Source organism: Myotis davidii, unplaced genomic scaffold (genome assembly GCF_000327345.1).
Source record: "Myotis davidii unplaced genomic scaffold, ASM32734v1 scaffold401, whole genome shotgun sequence".
Classification (NCBI taxonomy): Eukaryota; Metazoa; Chordata; class Mammalia; order Chiroptera; family Vespertilionidae; genus Myotis; species Myotis davidii.
Window position 1 is genome coordinate 2199119 of NW_006291020.1, and position 17058 is coordinate 2216176.

Here is a 17058-nt window from a genome sequence, read left to right on the forward strand (position 1 = left end):
CCCCCCCGGGGCCCTCCGGAGTCTGAACTGGTTATCACTAAATCTGATTTCCAGTTTGGTAATGGAATGAACTGTATTTGGGGATTATATGAGTATAATGTTGTTTACTGCAGTACATATTGCACACATTATAAAATTGATCTTTAAGGAAAGGTGTTTATTGCTGAAGTTTATTTAGTTTGCCTTTTAGGTCTTTTAATACTCAAATGTTTAGAATTGTGCTGCGTTTTGTGGCAAAGTTATCTGGAGGGGGGTTGGGCAATGCTTCTGTAATAATCTGGGCTTTAGAGTCAGCTGAATTCTGTAGTCAGTTCTGACCCTTTCCGCTTTGTGGCGGGCTGTAGGACAAGGACACGGTAGAGCAGGAGCAATTTTAAACTACGTTACTAACAGGGTCGTTTTATAGTGATCTTTTCCAAGGCCGTGGCTTTAACCACCCACCTTCCTTGCTTATACGTTATTCAACTCCCAGAATGAAGAGGGGTGCCTTTCATTTGTAGAGTGTACATTTCATCTGGGTATTCCTGAATTAGATGAGCTGTTATCCCTTGTCTGTACAGTGGAAGGAGCATAAGCTTAGGAGCCAGACGGGCCAGGTTTGAATCTTAACTGTGTGACCTTGGCCTTAAATCCCCAAAGCCTTAGTTTTTTAATCTATAAAATAGGGAAAATAATTATCACCAATAAAGGATTGTGATGAACGTTAAATGACAATGTCAGTAAAACATGTAGCAGAGTGTTTGCACTTAGACATTCAAAGAATGTTTGTCCTCTCCCACCTAAGCTTTTAACCAGTAGGCAGAGAAAGAATTCCTATCACTGCAAAATGATTTGTGATTAGAAAGTTGTAGGCACACCAGTGTAGAAATGGAGAAGCATGAAAAACATAACTGTCAATGTACTAGTATTGAATAAAATCTAAGGAAACACTGATTATGTTCAAAGAGTTACTCAATTGAATCTTTAAGCATACTATTTTGCATAATAGTATGTTGTTGAATCATCATCCCCATTGAAATATTAAGCCTTCAGTTAGAAACTTTATTTTTTACATTGGGACATACTGAGCATGTCAGCTCAATATTTGTGTTTTTATATGTTTGCCTGTTTGTAAAGTTACTCTGTTCCAAGAAAGAAGTCTTTTCTTAGGGGAGAATCATACATACAATAAATGACATAGTTTCTTGGTAAAATTTATTTATTTATTTGTTTGTTTTTATTTTTTGTTAATGCTTACTCAAGGATATTTTCCCATTGATTTTTAGAGAGCCGACAGGTGGAGAGACAGAGAGAGAAATATCAGTGTGAGAGATACACATGGATTGGTTGCCTCCCAGACACGTCCAAACCAGGGCCAGGGACCTAGCCTGCAACTGAGGTATGTGCCCTTGATCAGAATCGAACGTGGTACCTTTCAGTCCGAGAGCTGACACTCTATCCACTGAGCCAAGCCCAGTAGGGCTAAAATTTATATATTTCATTAACAGTGATTCCGCTCAGATAAGGAAATTAGGAGGTAAATTTATGTCATTTTATCAACAGATTCATCAAGGCAGCTAGATTGGTTAATTTGTTGAAAATGTCTGTCTGTTACAGATTTGGTTGTGATATTCCCTTGCAGAATTTCATAGAATTTTCTTCTATGAAAATTTGAACTCTAAAAATGTTTCACTTAAAAATAAGACAAACCCATAACAATACAAAAGAAAATGACCATTATATTATCTGTATTTTCTGTTATGCCTGAAAATAGTTTATAGTTTTAAATATATATATACTTTTTGAATACTTGTTTGATATTTTCAGATTGCCAGCATTTGAAGCCTTTTTCAACTTCCAGAAGTGGACTTCTATGAAACAAGATGAAAATATATTAATTAACTTTTATTTAATTCTCTATCTAAAAGAATGTACTTTTATATCTGATGGGGACACATTTCCCTCATTTTGGACTCCAAATTAAATACATGAGATGATTTTTATTCAGTATATTTCACCCAATCAAGTTTTTTCATGCCTCATAATGAATATTAGTTATGTAACCTATTAGTTTATACTTCTGCTTAACTAATTATAATCACTTCAGGCATCATAATTATTTAATTATCTCATATTTTTAATGAATTGCTGTTTTAATGAATAGCTGTGAGAATATTTGTGTCATTCTGTAGAATATAAACCTGGTTTTCCCAGGTCTAGAATGACACTCAGGTCTAATGTGACATTGTGTTGTCACTGTGTGAGCATATCTATTTTTAAATGTTTCGTTTTATCAAAACTTTGCTTTATAAATTTGAAGTAAGTTGGAATATTTTCTCATTACCATGTTCACTGTTGGTTAATTGCTTTTTTCAGGAAGACAGCCTCTGTACTTGAATTCTTACACATTTAAATTTGGCTTGTTTATTTTTAAGGTAGAAAATGATTAGCTAAGATAAATTGGAAGAGTGAGCTAAAATTAGTTTTCTTTGAAATTTTTGTATGATCATAGAGAGTGATAGCCATTTTCCCTTTTTTTAAATAATGAAGAAAACACTACTGATTTGCATTTATAGATATCCACCTCTGATTATTTATTTGCTACTGATATTTTTAAGTTCAGTACTTATGAAGGGGTTGTTGTGTTGTTTTAAATTATTCACTAAAATATTCATACTGCTCCTAGTCCAGGCTCTAGTAACTAGTCATATTTGAAGTTTTTTGTTTGGTTTGGTTGGCGGCACAGGGGCAGTTAGTTAATATTTTAAGACTATCACCTAGCTCGAAGCATTTATTAGTTACCAGGAAAACCTACTGAAAAGCCTGCCTCTTCATTAACCCTGAAGCATCAGCCACTTAAGCTGGTCAAGAACCAGAATCTAGAGGCATTGCTCAGGAAACAGTCTTTGGGTAGCACAAGAGGAAACATGAGTTTTGAAATAGGAAGAGAGGAGTCTGCTGAAAAATTCAAAGCCAGAGACTACAACATGGACTGAATTACCCTTAGTGATGAAGCCAGGCTTCATGCAGGGATAAAAGATGAACTTCGTAATTGATCCTGCCTATGACCAGAGACTTTGTCTACGACAAAGAAAAATGAACCACGTGTGATGATAGGAATTCCAGAAGCTCAAGCTAACTAAAATAACCAGCTTGCAAGATTGACTTATGGGATCAGTACATCATGGCATCAGACTCATGGGAAGCATTTTCAGGAGCCAAATGGGGGAATGGCATGGTCTAAGACAGCGGTTCTCAACCTGTGGGTCGCGACCCCTTTGGGGGTCGAAAGACCCTTTCACAGGGGTCGCCTAAGACCATCGGAAAAACATATATAATTACATATTGTTTTTGTGATTAATCACTATGCTTTAATTATGTTCAATTTGTCACAATGAAAATACATCCTGCATATCAGATATTTACATTACGATTCATAACAGTAGCAAAATAACAGTTATGAAGTAGCAACGAAAATAACTTTATGGTTGGGGGTCACCACAACATGAGGAACTGTATTAAAGGGTCGCGGCATTAGGAAGGTTGAGAACCACTGGTCTAAGAGAAGAGTAACTAGTGAGTGAAGTCTAAAGCAACCCTGAGGTAAAGGGATCCTGATGTCCCTGAAGATGAGTAAATACCAAACTCTAGCCTTGGGTATGAAACATCATCAAGGCAAATCTGTAATTTCCCCAACTTGAAGTTATCCACGAGTGAACTAGCATTAAGTTCCATGTTTTCCAAAACCATCTCGTTTACACTTCAGCTAATTTTTAACAGGTCACAAAAATACAAATAATTGATAGGGAGATCAAAAAAACTTGTATGAAAGATTGATATTGTGGCGACTTTTTAAAGTTAGCTTATATACAAAATATGCAGAAAACATAGTAAAAAATTAGAAATGGAAAAAATGATTAGAAATATATTGATAAATCTTTAGTTTTTTGAAATGTGATAGCTATTAAAAGACATATAAGGAATGGTTGAATAATTGATTTATTCCTAAATTTTTTGTTGTTTCAGGTCCCAGAACAGTTTTTTTCTGGGCTCCAATTATGAAATGGGTAAGTTTTGAGCTTTTATAGAAGCTACTGAAAAAATTATCTGATAAGAACTTACTAATTTGAAGTAACTTTTATGAAGGATGTACTTTGAAATGTTCATGGTATGCCACTAAATGGTGTCATGCAAAGATTCTCAGATGTATCATTTTCACTAGTTTTTTCTGAACTCCACTGATTAGGAGGCCTGGGAACATATTTGTTATCAAAACACAATTGTGAGCCCTTGAAACATAAAACTTCATTCTAAAATTTTATGACTAAGAAAAACATTAAACTAGTTAGAGCCCTCCTCCCCAAATTAACTGTTACTGTTAATTTAGTAAGAGAACTAAAAATACACCAAAACAGAGGCAAAGAAAGGTAGTCTCAAAAAGTAGTGGGATTTATCTAAGGCTATATGTTAACATTTGGTTAGTGATAGAGTCTAGGACTTCTGAGTCCAAATGCTGCTGTCAGCAATGGTGAACAAATGTCTGTTCCAGTCCCTGCTTTCAGTTCTTTTGGGTTATGCTAGAAGTGGAATTATTAGATCATATGTTAATTCTATATTTAATATTTTTTAAAAGACATTTTTATTGATTTTTAGAAAGAGAAGAAGGGAGAGGGATAGAGAGAGAGAAATATTATTGAGAGAGGAAGTCATTGATTGGATGCCTCCTGCATGGCCCCCACTGGGAATCGAGCCTGGGTTGCCCCACTGGCAACCCAGGCATGTGCCCTGACCGGGAATCAAACCAGCAACCTCTTGGTTCCTGGGTCGACACTCAACTGCTGAGCCACACCAGCAGCACTATATTTAAATTGTGAGGAACTGCCATTTTACATACTCAGCTATAAAATGGCAAGATTAGATGAGCGATTGGGAGCTATATTTTAGAGAGAACTAGAGAGCAGTTATTTTTTATATTTATATATTGAGAAAAGATCCCAGTTTTTTTAAAAGTTTCAATGTATGACCTTTGATGATTATGCTCACACTGTAAGCATTCAAATATAGTGATATGCCGCAAAAATACCGAGACTAATGGAAGATATACTATTATTTCCTTCTTCTCCTCTCCCTACCACACTTAAAATTATATAGTAATGACTTATCTATAAAGTGGAATTGATTACTGAAGTATTGTTTCTACACCATTATTAAAAGAATAAGAATGATTTAATCTATTTACCACAAATTTGGTGTCCTCTTTGACCTCAAATTTGCCACAGTTTGGGAGTTTATTTATTTTATTAATAGCTTTTGTGTTTCTTTGATCTGTTCCACCAGCGTTTTGAAACACTGACAGTATCAGATACGCCTGAGTGCCTTCTCTCTCCTTTAAACAATCTATTTTAAGTTCGTGTTGAAATCAACATAGTCTCCTGATGACTGCATAGCAATAGAAACTTCTGTGTCTTTTTCGCTGGTGCAGAGACTCCTTTTGCTGGTTATTTACTTTATGTATAATGTGTGTTCTTCTCCCAGAGCATTTGGTAATTAATCTGTGGTAGTCTGTGCATGACATAAAAATTGCTGCTGCCAGCCATATGTGTTCTGTTTGAAGAATTTCAGACTATACTTCTTCAGGCATTTAACTATGATGGAGACCTTAGTCACTTTAATTGAAACCAAATAATCATAAAAATTATACCTTAAATATTTTATTTTAACTCAAATAATATAAATATGTATTTGTTTGCCAGTCATCTACTATGAGGCCAAAGCTTTTATTTATGTATGGATCACTGATTTTGAGTTCCACATCTTCTATCTTGGATGAATTATATCATAGTGCATCCCATATAATTTCCAGCTTAGTTTTCTTTAAAGCAGAACAAGGTCATAGATACTTTCATAATAGTATGACAACAGAAGCCTGCTAGATTTGTATGGCTTTCCCACAAATTTTTGTATATCTGTCTCATGCCAAATTTGACAGTAAGTTTTAAAACTTGCCCTTATTCAGTCTTTTCAAAATAGTTGCTTGAGTTTTCGTAGAAAGAGCAACCCACTTTGTAGTTCCCCTGTTTACCCTATAGTCCGGTGATGGCGAACCTATGACACGCATGCCAGAGGTGACAGGCGAACTCATATTTTTGGTTGATTTTTCTTCGTTAAATGGCATTTAAATATATAAAATAAATATCAAAAATATAAGTCTTTGTTTTACTATGGTTGCAAAGATCAAAAAATTCCTATATGTGACACGGCACTAGAGTTAAGTTAGGGTTTTTCAAAATGCTGACACACCAAGCTCAAAAGGTTCACCATCACTGCTATAGTCCATTAAATTATGTAGCAAGTAAAACTGGCATAGACAGGTTTAAGGACAAACACAGTGGCTTGATAAAAATACAACTCAACTAATGTAATATAGAATAAGCAGCCCACTAGCCATGAGTATTTAGCGTGTCATGGACGTCTGTTGGCCTGTTTACAGAAGGAATGGAGATCACTGACCAGACTGGGGAGCTTATTATGTGAAGAGCAGTTAAGAGAGTTTCTTTATTTTTGTTCAAAATCTTTTTGTACGGATTGAGTTATATTAATTCTCAAACAATATGCCATTTGGTATAGCTTTATTTTCTACTTTCTCCTCTCCATAGGAATAAATCAACTTTCAGATAAACCATACATATTGTTAATACCTGTCTGTTCTTTCAGCTGGAACTACTTCTATAGATTAATTCACAGTTTAAAATCTTGAGGTCTTTGCTACTATGAGCATTTTGGAATTGGAATATTCAATAGTGGTATTTCATTTTTTAAACATTCCTCTAAAAGTGTTATATGACCTTTAATAAATGAAAAGATATTGAAGCCCTAGCTGGTTGCTCAGTGGTTAGAGCAGTGGCCCAAGGACTAAAGGGTCCTGGGCTCGATTCCGGTCAAGGGAACATACCTCAGTTGCAGGCTCAATTCCCAACCCCAGTCTGCGCATGTGCAGGAGGCAACCAATCGATGTCTGTCTCTCACATCAAAGTTTCTCTGTCTTTCCCCATCCCTTCCACTCGACCTAAAAAATCAATGGAAAAAAATATCCTCAGATGAGGATTATCTATCTATATAATCTATACTAGAGGCCCACTGCACGAAATTTGTATACAGGTAGGGTCCCTAGGCCTAGCGGCAATCAGAGTTGTTGTGTGGTGTGACCAGCGGGGTGATCGGGGCCCCTGCTCGCACCCACCTCGGCTGGCCTGCCACTGCCCGGTTGGCCCCATCCCTCACCGCCACCGCTGGTTGCCTCCCTCTGTGGGGCGAAAAGGGAGCCTCCACTTTTACCTGCCTTGGCTGGCCTGGCACCACCTGCTTGCTGGCCCTGCACCCTGCCGCTGCCGGTCAGGGCCTGCGGGCTGGAGGCAGCTTCTGCATTGAGTGTCTGCCCCTTGGTGGTCAGTGTACATCAAAGCGACCTGTCATTCCGCTGATCATTCTGCTGTTTGTTCAATTTGCATATTAGGGTTTTATATAGATAAATAGTAAAAGCCTAAACGACCTTTATGGCAGAACAACCAGAATGACTGATCACTATGGCGCACACTGACCACCAGGGGGCAGACACTAAACATAGGAGCTGCCCCCTGGTGGTCAGTGCGCTGAGCCAGAGGCCGGGTTCACAGCTGGTGAGTGCAGCGGCGGTGCTGGGAGCCTCTCCTGCCCCCACGGTAGCGTTAAGCAGCAGCAAGCCGAGTGGTAAGGAGCCAGCAGGTGGGTGTAAGGAGCGAGGGGTCCTGGACTGTGAGAGGTGCGAGAGGTATGTCCGCCTGCCGGCTTAGGCCTGATCCCACAAGGGGGTCCTAGACTGCAAGAGGATGCAGGCCAGGCTAAGGGAATCTCCCTTTACCCCCCAGTGCATGAATGTCATGCACTGGGCCTCTAGTGTGTGTGTGTGTGTGTGTGTGTGTATTAGAAGGAAGAAAGGAGAGAGAAAGAAAGAGGAAAAGAAGAGAGTTAGTTTTATACTGTCTATTAGAGGCCCGGTACACAAATTCATGCACCAGTGGAGTCCCTTGGACTAGCCTGCAGGATTGGGCCAAAACTGGCTCTCCGACATCCCCCAAGGGGTCCCTGATTATGAGAGGGTGCAGGCCAGGCCGAGGGATCCCACCGGTGCACAACTGGGGCCCGGGAGGGACGCGGGAGGGCTCCAGGGTGTCCTGCCTATCTTGCTCAGTCCCGATTGGCCAGACCCCAGCAGCAAGCTAACCTACCAGTCGGAGCATCTACCCCCTGGTGGTCAGTGCACATCATAGCGAGTGGTTGAGCAGCCTTAGCATATCATTAGCATGTTACTCTTTAATTGGTTGAATGGACGACCAGACACTTAGCATATTAGGCTTTTATTATATAGGATGAGCATCCCATCCAGTGGAGATAATCAGATGCCTGAAAGCATCACAAACCTGGGCTTCAGACATTTGAAAAGCGTTTTTAAATTTGTTTACTGATGCCAAACCTTCTATATTAGGATCTTAAAATACATTATCTCATATTTAATCTTCACCAAAAAATATCAGAGATATAAATAGTATCAGCATTTTTCAGAGAAGGGTACTGAGGTTCAGAGAACTGGCTGTGCATGTTGTTGTAGTGGCAGACTCAGGATTGGAAGCTCCAGGTCTGTTTGACTCAAATCTATGATCTTAAGCACTAACATGACTGCCTTTACACAAGTCACTGTGGATCTACCCATGGTCAGGGAGTATATTATATAATCTTGTGGTATACTCTAAGCACTCTCTGAATGAACGAAGTTCAGAATAAAGATGAAAAGGAACATGGGCCTTCTGCCCTTGATCCTGAGACTATGAGTGCATAATTCCATCAAAACCAGTGTCAAAAACACAGCAGAGAAGAAATGACCATTTGTCCTCTGACATTACATTACTGTCTAACCAGGACACTAAAATTCTAACAGTTTTTCTGATACTTATACTTTTAAAAAATAAATAAATAAATAACATTGACAAAAAACTGAAAGGAGGAATCTATACAAATTACCTTAGTTTTCAGGCATCCTCCATGTCAGTGGTTCCTGACATGTATAAAGAACATATAAATTCACATGTGAAAAAATTGTCATTTGTGGAACAAATATATATATATATATCACACACACACACTACTGATTTTCAAATATATCAGGTTGCTTAATGTGGTTAACAAAATACAGATTAATTCTGAAAATATTCCGAATTCACTGTAGCTTTTGTCATGATACACATTTTCTTAAGGCATGGATACTAAAATTACCGCTATTATCGTGTGGAGATCTCTGAAACAGTTCTGTGTTTTATTTAAAGTGAAGAACCATTACTTGACAGTTAGGATGCTTTTTCTTTTTTTCTGTGTATTTCAGGGGTTGGTGTGTGCTGGATTGGCTGACATGGCCAGACCTGCAGAAAAACTCAGCACAGCTCAGTCTGCTGTTCTGATGGCTACAGGTAAATTAAAGAATACCCTTTATGTTCCATATAGGACATTCAATATTTGTATATTGTTTTACCTCAATTTATTTAACAATTTAATGTTTAGAACACATTATACACAGACACACACACACACATGCACGCACGCACGCACGCGCATGCACACAAAGGAATTCAGGGGTCATCTCTAGGAAGTTATTAGATGGAGATGGCAGAGGAGGGTTGCAGTGAATAGGTATCTGCATGGGTTTTTATTTTTCACGTTTTGTCATCAGCATAATTTTATGTCGGAAAAACATTCCAGTAAATACTCATTTGCCCTATAAATATTTCCTCCCTTTGATGTAAGAACTGAGTATTTTATGTAACAATGAATTATAGCAGTTTAATTAAAGACTTAGAGTCTAGTTTTTCTTTATCCTCTGTCCTACATTATGTTGTCATAGTCTTATTTAGAAGTTTTTTACTATAATATTAAGTGTTCAGATAAGATATTGCAACAGTACCTGTACTTTAAAAAAATATATTTTATTTCAACAGGGCTTATTTGGTCAAGATACTCACTTGTAATTATTCCAAAAAACTGGAGTCTGTTTGCTGTTAATTTCTTTGTCGGGGCAGCAGGAGCCTCTCAGCTCTTTCGTATTTGGAGGTAAGCCCACCAAGGGTATAAAACGTGTCTCAGAAGCCACACAGGTGGCAATACTTATTTTTGGTAAAATTCATGTATAATATTAAGATGGGATGTGTAAGAAGCAAAAATTTAGCACTTCTAGAAAAGTCGGATTTTAAGCTAAAAAATGTTAAGCAGTATGTTACCTAGGTTTTAAATTTGTATAGTATCTAGATGTATAGCTCTTTCATATAATCTATTTCATTAAGATAACAAATATACTTTATGATATATTAAGTAATTTTCTGAATGAACCTTTTATCACTCTCGATCATATATAATAAAGTAGAACTGAAACATTACGTACTTATGTAGTATTGGGAATGATGTTCAGTGAGGCTTCTGGTTTCATTGGAAAATGTTCCATGAGCTTTGGAAATTTTTTAAACTGTTTACTCTGTCAGTAACATTATTGGTCACTGATCAATTAATATCCTGCAATGAGCTCATCCAAGATGAAGGCTCTGGCTTTGTTTGGACCATAGAACCTTTCTAAATTACAAAACTGTCATGAATAATAGCTTTCTTTAGCTAAAAAATAAAAATTAAAAAAATTTGAATGATCTCAAAGAGAAATATTAAGTTATCATTTACATTCCTTTCAGAAGGCATTCTATGCCATAGAGTATAGCACGTTTTATTTCATTCATCTTTACCACTCCTAGGTTAATGAGTATCTTTATAATTTAATCTTCTCATAATCATCTAGCATATAATGGATGGGTGAATAAACAACTCACTCATTGTAGAGTATGCCTCACAATCATTTTTAAGACTTATTTAATATAAACTTTAATTTGTACAGTGATTTTATTTACAGAGTATTTTCCTCATATACCATCCCATTTTAACATTAACTCATGATAATAGAGCTAAGATAATGCAAAATGCCATATTATTTTTAATATTAGAAACTAAAATACCATTAGACAAAAGAATTTTTGGCACCTTTTGGTACAATAGCAGATTGAGAGATTTTGTTAGAAATGCAGACATTGGGCTCTGGAGCATTTAGGAAAACACTATCGAATATTTGAATCGGTGCCTTTTGAGAGACCTGGGAGGTATGCTTAGCGTCATGGAGTAAGTTGCTTCCTGTGCGTGTCCTGTCCTCCACTCTGCTAAGCTGAGGAAGAGTCAGTGAAGCAGTCCACACATTTTGTCATGCTTTTGTATGGTTTAAGAATGAAAATAGTCATTAAAATAATACTTCTGAACAGGAAGTTAAGTTATTTAAACTTAAGTTATTTAAACTTTTTGGCAGCTGGAAGCCAGATGCAAATAATGTCTGGGTCACTTTCCCTTGTGCCTATTTCTACCCACAAGGCCTTGGGAAGATTATAGTTACAACTAGATAACCTCTCGGCTAGTGAGAGGGAAGATATGGAATATGCTTCTCATTCCCTTCTTATCGTATACTTATCTATTGTGATTCATGATTATTTTTCTTTCTGTTTTCTCCATAGATATAACCAAGAACTAAAAGCTAACGCAAACAAGTGAAAGAGTTCCTGATCATCCCAACAACCTAGCTGTAGCCATAACCACTGGGACCTAGTTTGATTTATTATTTGTTATTGGTAAGGTGATGCTCTCTATGCTAATAATTGGGATGCATTTTAAAAATCTAACTTAAATAGAAACTAGTACTCAATTCAGCAGAAAAATAAAGCAAATTTTTAATAACAGTGTCTCTCTACATATGACTTAAGGAACTTATCTATGGGTATTAGTAACATTTTTTCCCACTCTCTTCCTGTAATAAATTATACTTACTCATTCATACCCCTGGCCTCCTCCTGTTCTAGTTCACCAAAGTATGTGTGTTTAAGAGTGCACACGTTCAAGCGAGTCAAGAGATAGTTGAAAGGTCAAGTAATCTATTTTCAGTGAAGGATGGTGAAGTAGCTAAAAGTGGAAGGAAATAGAGCTAAAGAGGGTGAGATGGGTAGAATGGCTAGCAAAATGACTTAGAACTATTTTAAGAGATTTTAACTTGAAAATTATATTTTGCATATTGTATGAAATTCTTTTAGAGCTATCAGAGTAATGAAGGATTTCTAAATGTTCGGCTTTCTGTAAATGTCTGGGACCTTCACCCCCATTATGAGGAAAGACTGAGCATAGATTGCTGCATACTAGAAATAATTAACAGTCTATTGGATGTGAGCTCCAATTTGGCATATGGAGTTTTCTAAAAATTGTAGTAAAGCCAGTCTAGTTAGAACTGCAGTCAGAGGAATCAGCAAGCAGATTATTTCTAAATATGAAGAAGCGAGTAACAAAAGAACTTGTTGAATAATAATATACTGTAACAGTCAAAAGTTGGCAATTAGCCATTGAAAACCCTGCACAACTTCATATATCCCTTCACTTTAGTCCATCTTTGAGAAGGAATTTGACATTGGCACTGCTTCCTTTTTATAAGCTACACTGTTAAATTTGTTTGGCATGTGTGTGTGTGTGTTTCCTAGAGTTAAGCATTTAGGAAAAACTTCTATTATGAAATATGGCAAAACACAAAAATAATTAAAATATATTTTGAAATGGTGTTTCAGATTTTTTTTTCATTTAATCCTGCTTTTATGTGGGCTCCTTTGAGCCCCACAGGCCAGTCAGATTACTTGTAGCATTTAGATGCAGTCATAGGCAATTCTCTTGGTTCTCAGAAGTTCCAATGATAGATCATCTCATATTTCCTTTCTTGCCCCAAACTCTGATCCATCTATTATTGAATCTTACAAATTAAATGACTAATACGTGTCCGATCAAAAATTCGCACTGCCACTTGGAACACATGGTCCAGTGGTCAGTTTCACAGCTATTTTTAAAAACTTAGGAAGAAGAATTGATATACTAGAAGTCCTTACTACCAATGTAAGTAGTGTACGCTATAAAAATACCTTTTGTAATGGTACAGATCACTTGATCAGACTAGTTGAGTTGAATTCTATAGCAGAATGTTCTACTGAGCCCCTGCTGGTGACTTCATGGGGTGTGTTTTCTCAGTGTGGGGCTGACAGACCTGGGTTTCAGCCAGGACTTCCCCACATCAACAGACCTTGGTCTGAGCTTCAGTCTTTTCAAGAGTGAAATGGGGATAATAACCGTACTTACTGTTTAGGATTGTGGTAAAGATGAATCGAGATAATGTTTTAATACAGTGCCTGGCCCCTGATGGGTGTTAAATAGAAAGTTTCAGAAAATGGTAAGCTTATTGTTGAAGATCAACTTGAAAAGTACTTTGTTACACAAAGGAATTTTTAATGTAGCTGCAAAACATACCGTGTGAACCTATTTGCACACCTTCTGAGGTAATAACTGTTTGGAACTCCTGAAACTTTCACAGGTTCGGGCAGAAAATAAGTGCTTGGGCTGGGGGACAGAGCCAGGGTGGGGAATGCTCAATAGGAGCCAGTTTCTTCCCCTCATCATCTTTGTGGTTAGGCGTTTGTCTCAAGGAAACATTGGTCCTAAGTATGGCAATGCTGTTGTTTCTCCATAGTAAACAGATTGTTTTTTCCTTTATTAAAATGATGATGAAAAGTTGAATCTTAACAGATTGACCTCAAAGCCCAGGTTCCTCTCTATAAAGCAAAACTGTTGCTATAGGAGTTTGTTTATGTAATGACAGAAGTAGAAAGCACTGGTACTCAGACTGGCTTTGCCCCTACGGAGTCTGTTTAATTATAGGAGATGTGAGTCCAGTTATGTTAAGACTGGTTTCCACACACCAGAAAATTCACTTGAGAAACAAATGAGCCCCCCTTTTCCTTCCCTTAAGACAACTGTGTTTTACAACATTTTGAAATACAGTAAATTTAAGTACAGGGTTGGGCTTTATTTGAGGATGTTTGCTTGCTTTTCCAGTTCAGCGTTTCTAAATTCCAGTTTTACATGTGTCAGTAGGTGTAATTGTAGTTGTGCTATACATATGAACTGTTAGAAAGCCAAACCATGATTTCAGCTGTTAGAAACTATGTCACCCTCTTAAAACATTTCGCCAGTGTCACATTGAGTTAAGAAACTCCATTCCAGTGCCACAGAACCAGGGACTGCAGGTTCTCTTAGGGGTGAATTTGGTTAAAAGCATCCACATGACCAGTCAGAAAAGTCAGAAATTTACCACACAAAAGGCCCTGAAAATAAGTACTGAATGCACTATAACTGGTAAATTCTATTGGCCTGGTAAAAGCCATAATCATTATTGACCAAAACGTCGTGTTTGCTTACTCAAGAGGTACTTGCCTTTGTGATGGCCACCTACCAACTGCCTCATTTCACTGACCCTTAACCCGCATGTCTAGACCAGAGAACCTGAGAGCCAGTCCAGGTCTGAGCACTAGGCCCCTGGGCTGTCGGGGGAGGGGATGCAGGGCAGTGCCAGCCAATCAGAAGCATAGTCAGTGCACATGAAACAATGAGCTGCTGATGAGGGTGTGGCCAGGAAAACGGCTTTTAGACAAAACTGTCGTTTTACTGGTCAGCTATCGACAGACATGGTACTTCCGCAGTCTTCAGAATAATGCCACCCAGGCCCCTTTCCTGGCTGCTACTCTCCTGAAAGATCTAGTCTCTAATCTAGGCTCTGGCCTTCCTCAGCCTTGGAGAAGGAGGTGGAGGTATGTGGACTGGGAGTCTCGGCAGGAAGACTGGCTGAGGGTGACCCTCTGGGAAGATGACAGGTGTTGGAGCTGAAAGTGGGAAGGCCTTGGGCTAGGAGTCAAGGTTCCACTTCTATCTGTGTCTGTCTTAAGTAAAGTTAGAAGCTTGAGGGCATGTGCTGCCTATGCTATTTATCCTGGATGTGCCATTGTTCTGACCTGTCTTTACCTCTCTTCGAAACTTTTCACATGATATCCCCCTCAGTCATCAAATGGCAAATGCCTCCCCTGTGAAGGGAGCGCTAGGAAGATGCTATGGAGGAAACAGGTGTAGAACCCGATCTGTACAAGAGAAACTTACAATGCAGAGGAAGACGCACAGATCAATAGATAATTAAGGATATTTAAACAGAAAATAGGGCACATGAATTTATAGCTAAGTGCCTAAGAGCTCAGAGGAAAAGCTGCCTTGGCTGGAGTGGTCTGGCGAGGTTTCCTGAGCAGTAACGTGATTCCTTTATGTTCAGATCACCTCCTTTTTTGGACTCAAAACTTTATTTTATATATTAATGTAAAATTGGGTGAAAACTGAAATCTGTTAGAAGTTTCTAGAAGAGCTATTTACAGAAACAATAATGGATATAATTGATCTTTAACTTCATGTTTACTTTTGGGTACTGCTGAGTTCTCTTTATGCAGAAAAACTGTGCACACACTCCTCCATCTCAGAAACTCTGTTGGCACAACTTTGGGGCCTTGCTCACCTGCTCACTCTTTTCACTCTTTCAGGACCTCATTCTTAGGTGCATCCATGTTTTCTCAGATCCCACTCTGTTCATGCTCTGTCCTTGACAGTGAATGAGTTGGCCAAATGATTGATGAGGGTACCATCAGCATGCACTGAGAGTGCTCTAAAATTAAATATGTATTGTCTCTGGGCCATAAACATCCCCAAGTGTCGTAAAACATACAAATGGGATGTAGTGTAGTACAGTAGAAAGCACATAGACTTCCGAATCTGAAGACCTAGCTTTCCAACCGTGTGACCTAACGCAGTGGGTCTGCGCTTCAGGGCCTGTGTCTGTGCGGGTGGGGAGAGAGCCATTCAGCCAGAGTAGGCCGCCTCAGTGCTGTTTTGAGGATTGAATGAGGCAAACTATATAAAATGCTTCACACAAAAAGGTCTTAATAAATTACAATTGCCACATGGAATGTGCCACATCACTATTTTCTGATGTAGAATTTAAAGCAAAAGACTATCTTCCAAAATAAAAAACTTCTGTTATCATCTTATAGGTGTTCTTAAGAAAAACTCTCAGGTACTCACTTTAGAGGTCTTTGCCTCTTCAGCCCATAACAAATAATTTTGTTATTCTAGTTTCCCATCTTCATTTGTCTTCATAATCTCCAAATGCATCTACTTTTCTTGCCTAGTAATCATAAACTCAGAAAAAGCTGTCCAGGTTCTCAGGTCACCTTTTAAACCCATGGGATCTTATCAATCGTTTAACTCATCTTTCCACTAATCACCTCTATAGCCTTGTAGTCAAACGATAGCCTCCCACAAGAAAACCCAATACTTCCTAAGTCTTCCCAGTTCAAACATTCTAAGTTTGCCTCCCAGTGACTGATAGCCATCGATCCTAGTCAATCCTAGAGAAAAATCGAACCCACTCTCCACACGGTGTTAAAACTAAAGCAAAACAGTCCATACTGTGCATGTGAGGAGGGTGTGGTAATGCCGAGGCTGAAGGGGCTGCTAGTAGGGTTGCTAGATAAAATGCAGTTCTTGAGAGGGTATTTTTATACTAAATTATTATTTATGTAAAATTCAAATTTAATTAGATGTCATATATTTCTATTTTTATTTGCTGACTCTGGGAGTCTTGCAAGTGGTTGGTAATGAGCAGGGCAGGAGGGGAAGAATGGAACCCTGCCCTGCTCAGTTCTGCTCAGACCGTCTCAGTTCTGTGGCCCCTCAGCATCTCTGTGGAAACTTCTTCAGAGCATCATTTCCTACAGAAACTACTGGCAGGGGTCCTCAAACTACGGCCCGCGGGCCACATGCAAATACAAATATTGTATTTGTTCCCGTTTTGTTTTTTTTACTTCAAAGTAAGATATGTGCAGTGTGCATAGGAATTTGTTCATAGTTTTTTTTTAAACTATAGTCCGGCCCTCCAACTGTCTGAGGGACAGTGAACTGGCCCCCTGTTTAAAAAGTTTGAGGACCCCTGGTTTAAGGTCACATGTTTGATATGTTAGCTCCCCCCACCAAGGAAAAAAAACACCAACTTTCCTTTCCCTCTTCAACCCTCCC

General features: G+C 38.3%; 1 protein-coding gene across 1 annotated transcript in view; it reads left to right on the top strand.

Moving 5' to 3' along the window:
- Positions 1-12685, top strand: part of MPC2 (mitochondrial pyruvate carrier 2) — a 14047-nt gene extending 1362 nt beyond the window's left edge. The window contains exons 2-5 of the mRNA XM_006764187.2: positions 4006-4046; positions 9392-9476; positions 10002-10113; positions 11601-12685. Of these exons, the coding sequence (XP_006764250.1) occupies positions 4006-4046; positions 9392-9476; positions 10002-10113; positions 11601-11637 (275 nt within the window). The 3' untranslated portion in view covers positions 11638-12685. The remainder of the gene's footprint in view (positions 1-4005; positions 4047-9391; positions 9477-10001; positions 10114-11600) is intronic.
- Positions 12686-17058: the final 4373 nt, after the last annotated feature.